At 41.0% G+C, this 9655-nt stretch overlaps 1 protein-coding gene across 1 annotated transcript; it reads right to left on the minus strand.

Annotated features, from left to right (window-relative positions):
* Nucleotides 1-6406: 6406 nt before the first annotated feature.
* On the minus strand, nt 6407-9299 carry TMSB15B (thymosin beta 15B). The gene is made up of 3 exons (XM_032331753.1): nt 9174-9299; nt 7650-7766; nt 6407-6716 (listed from the first exon to the last, which is right to left on the minus strand). The coding sequence occupies exons 2-3, from the start codon at nt 7747-7749 to the stop codon at nt 6637-6639; spliced, it is 180 nt and encodes a 59-aa protein (XP_032187644.1). The 5' UTR covers nt 7750-7766; nt 9174-9299; the 3' UTR covers nt 6407-6636.
* Nucleotides 9300-9655: the final 356 nt, after the last annotated feature.

Here is a 9655-nt window from a genome sequence, read left to right on the forward strand (position 1 = left end):
CTTAAATAAACCAAGAAAATAGTGTTCTCAATGGCAGCTAAAGCTACTGAAAGGACACGTTTGATATCTAATAAGTTACCTGAGATGGCTTAGAAAACCAAAATTGGGGGCACCTGTGTGGCTCAGTGGGTTGGGCCTCTGCCTTTGACTCAGGTCATGATATCAGGGTCCTGGGATCAAGCCCTGTATTGGGCCCTCTGCTGGGGGGGGGGGGAGCCTGCTTCCTCCTCTCTCTCTGCCTGCCTCTGCCTACAGGTACTATCTTATTTGGTTTTTAGGACAATGGTATTATAACTAATTTATTACAGAAGAAATTCAGGTCCAGAGAGCACAGAGTCACATTAAATTAGCCACATTCCTAATCTTGTCCCACCCAACCCCAACATTCCTACTACCTAAACATTGAAAATATGGCTCATTCATTCACTCAACAAAATTCTTGGTATCTACTGTAGGTCGATTCCACTGACACTATAAATATGTCTATGAGTAAGAAACTATGCCTGACTTCAGGTTGCATTTTCTTAGAGTCTACTAAGGTTCATGTTTATTTTTTAGTTTTTAGATTTTTAAAAAAAAATTATGTTCACTTAGCCAACGTATAGTACACCATTAGCTTTTAAGATAGTGTTCAACGATTTATTAGTTGTGTCATGCTTATTTTTCAGAGTGCGAATTTTCCCAAGATAAAGCTGTTCTAAATATTTACTCATTTGCAGAGCAATCAGATCAACTCAACTTATTTAGGCTCTTTTCTTAGTGTTTAAATATTTTAAAAATTTAATTTCCAAATATGCACAAATACTTTTTGACTGTAATGCTTAAAAATCTTTCTTGTTACTTTCTGACTTTAATAAGAATGATAGTAGCATTTCATCACCAAAGGTGGTGTTAAGATTTTGTTTAGATCTATGTGTTCAGAATAACAATTTTGGTCTTCTTTCCTTTTTAAAAAATATTTTATTTATTTATTTGACACACAGAGAGAAATAGAGATAATAAGAGAGCATGAGCAGGGATGAAAGGGAGAAGCAGGCTTCCCACTGAGCAAGGAGCCCTATATGGGACTGAATCCCAGGACCTTGGGATCATTACCTGAAGGGAAGGCGGATGCTCAACTGACTGAGCCACCTACATGCCCCCCCCTTTTTTTTTCTTTTTAGATTTTATTTATTTATTTGACAGGGAGAGAGAGAGAGAGAGAGAAGCAGGGGGAGTGGCAGAGGGAGAAAAAATACTTTAAATATCTGCAGAATGCCCCAAGAACAAAAACTACAGAGTTTGTCCCACTTTTTAGAGCTACAGGTCCTTTTGTGCTAAGTGAGGTGGCTCTGAAAAGAGTCTTTGGTTTGCAAGGTGGTAAGGCGGTCCTCAGGCAGCTCATTGGTGGGAGGTTTGCAAGGTGGTAAGGCGGTCCTCAGGCAGCTCATTGGTGGGAGGTGTACCTGATGATGGCCTTGCTGGCCTCAGACATGGTGAACTTGCCAATCTCCCTGGGCAGCAGCAGGCACGCAGCTGTCTGGATCTCCCTGGAGGTGATGGTGGTGCGCTTGTTGGAGTGGGCCAGGCTAGAAGCCTTGTCGTCAATGCACTCGAAGATGTCCTTGAATGAATCCATGGCGCTCACAGCCTTCTATGGGAGGCTCAGGCCCTTGTGAACCTGCTTCAGAACCCTGGGGAAGTACGTGGTGAAACTGTTGTGGGAGCAGCCCCGGTGGTGGTGGTGGCCACCACACCTTGGCTGCTCCTGCTTCGGGCTCTTCAGGTCCGCTTCCGTGGGCTCCTCAGTGCCCAGGTTTCGTCAGAGGAGGTCTCACAGCCAGGCTGAGCCATGTGGACTTTGCCTTCCCAACACCTCAGAAGGAAGGAGAATGGCGGCTAGTGAGGGGTGCTGGCCCATTTATAGTCGCTGCATTTCCTGACGTCATGGGCAACCTCCATATCTGATTGGACAAAATGCAATGCAGGAAATCAGAGCTCTAAGTCCTCTGAGAATAGCAGCTGACAGATGCACATAATAAAAACTTTGAAAAAATATCACTCAGAGTTACCTGGTTAGCCCAGTTGGTTCAGTGTCTGACTCTTGGTTTCTACTTGGGTCATGATCTCAGGGTGATGAAATCTAACCCCTTGTGGAGCTCCCCATCAGCAGGGTGTCTGCTTGAGATTTTTTCTCTCTCTCTCCCTCTTCTGCTCCCTCCTGCATGTGCTCTCTTCTTTTCTTAAATAAATAAATCTTTTAAAACATATATCACTCAAATCACCTATATTGTGGAACGTCAACTTTAATCCCTTGAGACAGTCGAAACTTCCCAACCAAAGTTATACCACCAGCACTATGACTTGCCAAAAATTGGCCATTTCACCTCTAATTCATAATCTGCTCAGTGGCCACGATGGCTTGAGCAGAAACCCAATGACATAGTTATCAGAGTGGGAACAATCCAGGGACCCTTCTTAATAACCAGTGTCTTTAGTTCTGATAAGAACTCTCCATGATTTGGGAAAGAAATGGAAAAACCACCATCTCCAAAATCAGAACATATACAGAAATGATTACAGGGACAGTTTCAAATCCTTAAACAGGTACCACATTTAAAATTTTCTTATCAATATTTGGATCCTAAAAATTCTTAAATGTTAATATTGATTAATATATATATAAGAGCTATTATATGAAAAATATGTATTAACCTAATTCTCTAAGAAACCTCCTTAAGGAGAGAAGTTATCAATATAATGGAAAATATTTTAAAATTAAAAACCCAACCCTTTGGGAATTTTTGGTGACACAGAAAAACACATTTCTACATGTATGAATGCAAAACAGTTTAAAATTTGAACCAAGAGAATTATAAAACCGAACCAGTTACAGAAATCGAATCAAACAAAGAATTAAAGAAATAGAAGTCATCAATGAGCTATGGTCCCAAATGGTCTGTCTTGTAAGGGTGTTTCTTGTCCAACCTTCAAGGATCAAGTAATTCTACTGCTAATAAAATAGTTCCAGATAATGAAGAAAAAACCCTCCTTCTTATTTCAAGAAAATATAATATGATGGCAATGCCTATTGAAGAACGTATGCTAAACAAATTTCTGAGATGTCCCACTTCTACTTCAAATATTATCAATAAGTAATAAATAAATTAATAAATAATAATTGTTATTTGTGATAATTTAATAGTTTATTAAATTACTAAATAAATTTATTATTAATAAATTTGGTGTCACATTGCAGAAAAGACTTTTTAAATAAGAGAAACAGTTTTATTGCTGTAAATAGTTAAATTATAAGCATCAAACTGGAGGAAGCATTATTCATAAAACAAAATACCCCATACGTATATTTTTCAACACTACCCCCACTGTAGAGTCGATTTAAATAAATAACCGAGCATCCAAACACAGTACAGAAATAGCTAAATCAGGAAGCTCATAAAATAGTGTTTTTTTCAAGTTTCCTAGAACTGAAGTAACTAGTTTAACTAAGATTTATCCAATTCTATTGTTTCCTGGTCTACACTTTTTTTTTAAGAAATTCTTTTGTTTTTTTAAAATGCAAAGATTCAGAACCTGCAGTTACACCTAATGGGATGATAGGAACACCCAATCAGAGTAGCCCAAGCCCACCTTCCACTGGTTCAGCCAATGAAAGACCTGCAGACCCTAAACCACAGTGGGAGCAGGTGATAAGTATGAGTATGAACCAGTAAATGTTCCTGGGTGTTCACCCTTAGAGACTGAGGAAAAAATAGGTGTGTTATATATTTTTCCTCCCTTGTTTGTTCAGGGCCCTAAATCTCAATCCCTACTATTAGTGGGCTTATTAAGGGAAAACTGTGGCTCTTGTGACTCTATTAAGTAGAAGGGTTGCCCCACAATATATATTTAAGAAATACTGAGGGGCCCTTGGGTGGCTCTGTCGGGTAAGTGTCCCACTCTTGATCTCAGTTCAGATCTTGATCTCAGGATTCTGAGTTTAGGCACTGCTTTGGGCTCCACAATGTGCATGGAGCCTACTTAAACAAAGAAAAGAAAAGAAATGCTGAATAAAACTACTCTAGGTGAGCAATTGTTTTTCCCATCTCATATCTGTATGAGTACTCAGCAGCTACACCTTTCACCTGCCACCATGTACCTCTCATCTCAGCCTAACACTTACACTGCTCAGGATAGAATCAATGTTAATGAAACTATTATTAACAAATGCAACTGAACAATGCGTTCTTATCCAATCCCAGGTCACCGACAATGTTCATTCTTTCTGTCAGGCCCTTTGAAATAATCCTAGTCTTGTGCAAATGCAGCCTAAATTATATGCAAATGTATAGGTTGCTGAATCTATCATGGATGTACAGTGCGTTTCTCAAATTTGCAAATAGCAATGTTGAAAGGAGAGCAAGTGTATTGGGTAACAAAATCAGGATGCAAAGTGTTCTGATCATGAGCAAACTTGAGCACATCAGCAACCATGATGCTCCCCATTCATGTAAGCTAGAGTCAAAGGATAAGGAAAATGTCATCAGGAGAAGCCTTAGAGGTACAGAGGCAGGCATACAACAGCTGACTTCAAATATTTGAGAAAGAACAACTACATTTTTTGGGTCTCCAGCACGAAGTCCTAGGATTATTGGATAGAAGCTATAGGAAGGCAGGTTTGGGCACAGTATAAGTAGCCCGTCCGAGCAAGGTGAGTGACTCTGCCAGATAATTACTTCAAGCAAGAGGTAAGGTACTGATGACTACTGTGGTTACTTCAAACTCTCAGATCTCTGGCTATGCTAAGCCTTGTGACTGTGTTACTTAACTGACATTTAATCAGAGTTAACCCAACTACTGTTTCACTTACTGAAGTTTATGTTATTGAAAACAGCATCCACTTCCTGGAAACCCAGTGATTATTTAAGGATGTTAGCCCTTAGAAGGAATGGTAAGAGAATACTTGAGGTTGCAAATACTTGAGGTACAGATAGCATAATTGCTTTTTGTAGGAAAATATATGAATGTTAATAGACCAGTCTGGATTGTCATACAATCAAATGTTGATACTTCTAATTGGTGGGATTATAGGTGATTGGTTCTTAAAAACTTTAAGTGATGAAAGAATTTTTTAAGGGTAGGTATCAGAGCTTGCCGATTTATACGTATTCCTTATTGTATTAGTCAGTTTGAGTTGTCATAACATAATACTATAGACTGGGTGGCTTAAACAATAGAAATTTATTTTCTCATAGTTCTAGAGGATAGAAGTCCCAGAACAAGGTCCTGCAGGATCAGTTTCTGCTGAGAACTCTCATCCTGTCTTGCAGATGGTCACCCCCTTGTATCCTCATATGGCAGGGAGAGAGATCTCTGGTGATTTTTCCTCTTCTTTTAAGGCCACTGTTCTAGCAGACTAGGGCCCCACCCTTAGGACCTCAATTAACCTTAATTACCTCCTAAATACCCTATCCCCAGATTCAGTCACATTGGTGGTTAGCTCTTCAACATATGAATTTTTTTGGAGGTAGGGGAGAACTATTCAGTCCATAACACTTATGCTCACCATGAATACCAAATACTTGGCTCATTAAGATAGTGAATTTTGGGGGCACCTGGGTGGCTTAGTGGTTAAGCATCTACCTTTGGCTCAGGTCATGATCTCAGTGTCCTGGGATGGAGCCCCATATGGGGCTCTCTGCTCAGCAGGGAGCCTGCATCTCTCTTTCCAACTCCCACGTGCTTGTTTTTCCTCTCTCACTACCTCTCTCTATCATAAATTTTAAAATATAGTGAACATTGTTCAGGACAAGGAGACGAGATATTCAATGCTGTGGGTCATCAGCAGGTATTAGATATCTGAGTTTCTGCTCAATAGTAAGATGTGCTGTGCTTAGCAGAGTGTGTGCTAGCATGTGCCTCCAATACCCTTCTGCATCTGTCACCAGCCTTGGACATCTCCTTCCACTAAATTTAAAAGCATATTTGAGAAAGCAACAGAGCCTAGCTAGAATTCCAGCTCTTATTCACTTTAGATCATCACTTCAGATGTTTTCATTTCTTCATTTCTGAGATAAGGAGGCCAGTCATGACCTCTTCTAACTCTAAGGAAAAAGCACCTAGCATCACTTAGTCAGGACCCACTACACCTGGACAGTGGAGAGCCTATTCCATGTGAATAATCTGCCAAAATGTCTTTCCTACAGCCATTTTGTTTGGCTGGAAAGAGTACCTTTGGTACATTCATTCCTTAGAAGACCACTAGGAACAAACCACAGGAGCCTTAACATATTGATTTTATTTGTTATTTTATTGCAACATTAGAAATTAAAATAAATTATAAAAGGGGCAAACCCATGCTCCTTCATGAAGATTATGGAGCAATGGAGACACCCATTGTAGAAGGTGAAAAGTAGCTTATCCTCTAGTGGGTAGAAGGACTTTACACACAAAGGTCATCAATGGTGAGATTATGGACATTTGCCAGCTGGAGTTTATGCACCAATGGAAGTTTAAAAATGAATATAAGGGAACATTGGCTACTCCTGACATCTTAGCCAGGGAGTATGAGTGTGAAGTATCAGAAGGTGCCTAAAACCTCTACAAGCTCATAGGTTTACAAACAAAAAACAAAAAACAAGCCCAAAACCATGACACTCAAGCATTGCTGAAAACTGCTCTTGGGAGGAGATTCCCATCTTCCGAAGTTTGAACACACTCTTTCTCCTGCTGGATAGCTGGGGGAAAAAACATTTTAAAAAATCATTAAGAAGGTATTTTCCTAAGTTCAGTTTCTTCCCCAAAAGCACTTTTGCAAGTCACTAAAGTTTGCCATACCTGCTTACAGGTGTGTGTGTGTGTGTGTGTGTGTGTGTGTGTGTGTGTGTGTGTGTATGTGCGTGTATACTACCTGAATATTCATTAGAATCTACATCAACTACATGTTTTTTTCCCATTTAAGAGGTAAATCTATGATACTGCCATTTTTTCCATATATTACTTTAAGAATGAAGAGAAACTGAAGCATTTTCTTCTGATTTATCTATCCCTATACAATTAGAAAGATATACCATTTCAGGCAATTTTTACTAACTTTGGAACTTTCAAATAATGCTGACATGAAAAAATGTACCCCTTGGTTTGGAGTTTCTCCAGCAGACTGTAAATCAAGAGGGCAAAACTGATCCCTTGATCCCTGGGAGACCAGAGTATACCCAAGAGCTAAAGTGGCTCTTTCACCTCATCTTGTCATCAGGTAGAGAAGGCCAAAACCACAAAATTTACATAGTTCTTTAGGGAGAAGATCACAGACCCAAATTGTTAGGTGTATAAAAGTGGCAAATAACCAAAAATTGGACAAAACTAAGATGTTTATAATACTGAGTCCAATATCCCAAGATTGGTTTTAATGTGGCTTTTAGTAATTTTTTCAACAACCAAAAAAACCACTTTTTAAAAAATTCTCCCATTATTACTAGGGCTTATTTTGTGAGAACCATTCATATAAGCCAGGTAAGAAGCAAATACTTGATATTTTTAGATAATGCATTAAATACATTGGTATTTTAATTATTGCTTACTTTGTGGCAAAATTTACAAGAGGAGTTTATTTATTGAATCTATCAACTTTCACCATTGTTTGTCTCAACAAGAAAGCTCCTATGACTTACTTTCCTTTGAGGGAAGAGTATTTTTTTCTTTAGTATTAGTTTTCCTCAATTTTGATCTGTCGAACTTCTCCACTTCAGACAAATCTGGCTTATCACTCATCTTGACTAACAGAAAGGCTGAAAAAAAAATTTAACAAATCTATCTGGTAGAACTATTGTCAGACTAAAGAGTAACAGCCAAAATTCTCACATTTAGTATTAATGTGTATTTTACTTGCTGATTTTCTACAGGAAACAAGCAGCAGATCTTAGAAATGTTTTTATTAGAATACTTTTTGTTCCATGTCATTACCCTATTTCTGATAAGTAGTAAATGCCACCGAATCAGGATGTACCAGAAACCAGATGCTCTAATAACTGGAGTGACTATGTCTCACTCTTAAAATCAGAGCAAAAGGTAAAATGAAGGTGATAGAAACACATGGGCAGATAGAGACAGAAGAAAAAATAAGGACTGGGTTTAACCAGCTGATGAATTTGACACAGGAGATAGCACTTTTTGAGCATCTTCACTTTCTAGTCAATTACTGTTGGGGGGGCACTTCTCCTGGGGGATATGAGCAGCACACCAAAATGCATGGTTAAAAAGTTGTACTAGTTTCTTTCCATTTTATCTGCCCAAAGACGGTTGATTAAATAGCCACAATAAGAGAAGGAAGGGATTTAATCTGATCATAACTAATTACATGTCTCATACCAGCTCCTTGTGGCACTGGTTTGCAAATGCTGTAAGAAGACACAGCTAATAAGGATCAGATCAGCAGAATGGGATAAACAAACAGCTGATTTTTTATTTCGCAATATTTTCTCTGCAAAGGGAAAAGTTAGGAGATGGGGTGCCCTGTGAGCATTCTGGATTTGTCAAGAAGGGACAATAGGTGACCCCAGAGACGGGAGAACAGTGCTCTCAGGCGCGTGCCTGGCCCCACCCTGGTAAGGGTTAAAAGAGGTCTAGTGCCCAGAGTAGAATGGAGAGACCCCCAAGCAGCCAGAAATCCTGATTATGCCTCCCTTCCTTCGAGGTCAAGCTACGACCCTCCTCTGATGAGGGATCAGAAGCCAATTTCCAAGGTAGGGATACAGGAACCAACAAATATCATAAAAGGCTGGGCACATGGGTATGTTTGTCTGGAGCAGTTTGCTTACATTTTAAAATAACCATCATCTTTGCTAGGCGCACAGCCCACCTTTTGGCCACAGGAAGGGAGTGCGGGAAGTGCCAGCTCCAGAGGGCCCAAACCTGGCAGCAACCAAACTCCTCGTCCACTTAGCCTCGGGCGTGCAGCCACCGCGGACAGGCCACTCTGAGGGGGTCATTCTAAGGACCCACCCGGGGAGGATTCAGCAACGCACACAAGGCAGCGCCGCAGACAAAGGCGCGGACTCTCTAGGAGGTGCGGTTAGAAACCGCCAGTCCCAACCCCGCCCCACCAGTTCCTGAGATACCGACCCACTCCGCCCCGCAGCTGTTGCGCCCTCCTGTCCCCATAGTCTTCTGGCTCCGCCGGGACGGCAGGTCCTCACCTGATGGCTTGAAGACGGTTGAAAGGACGACGGCTGGACCAACGCCGCTCCACACACTGAAAGAGGTTAAACCTTCCCGCGTGGCACCCTGCAGTTATAGATCACGAAGCAGACCCCGCCCCGGACCCCGCCCCAGCCACCTCTGATTGGCTGAAAGATCCCAGGCCTTTTTTTTTCTCCGTCCCCTCTCACCCGCCAACCCCGGGGCTTTCGTCTTGTAGGCTGGAGTCCACTGTCTCCTCTCTTTTCAGGACCTCTCCCCTACTTCAGCGTCTTGATGACGTCGTACCGGAGCAACCTCCCCAGACACTGCCCAAGCCTTCTCTGATTCGCGGAGGGATCGTCTGCCTGCCTCCCCCTTCTCTCCCACTATTTTCTTGCTAAGGATCCACTTCCCTCCTTCCCAAGTTCACTCACTCTTCCAGTATAATTGGAGCCTGAATATAAACAAAGACTTCTTTCTTGCCCAGTTATCTTCCAAC

Source organism: Mustela erminea, chromosome X (assembly GCF_009829155.1).
Source record: "Mustela erminea isolate mMusErm1 chromosome X, mMusErm1.Pri, whole genome shotgun sequence".
Lineage (NCBI taxonomy): Eukaryota > Metazoa > Chordata > Mammalia > Carnivora > Mustelidae > Mustela > Mustela erminea.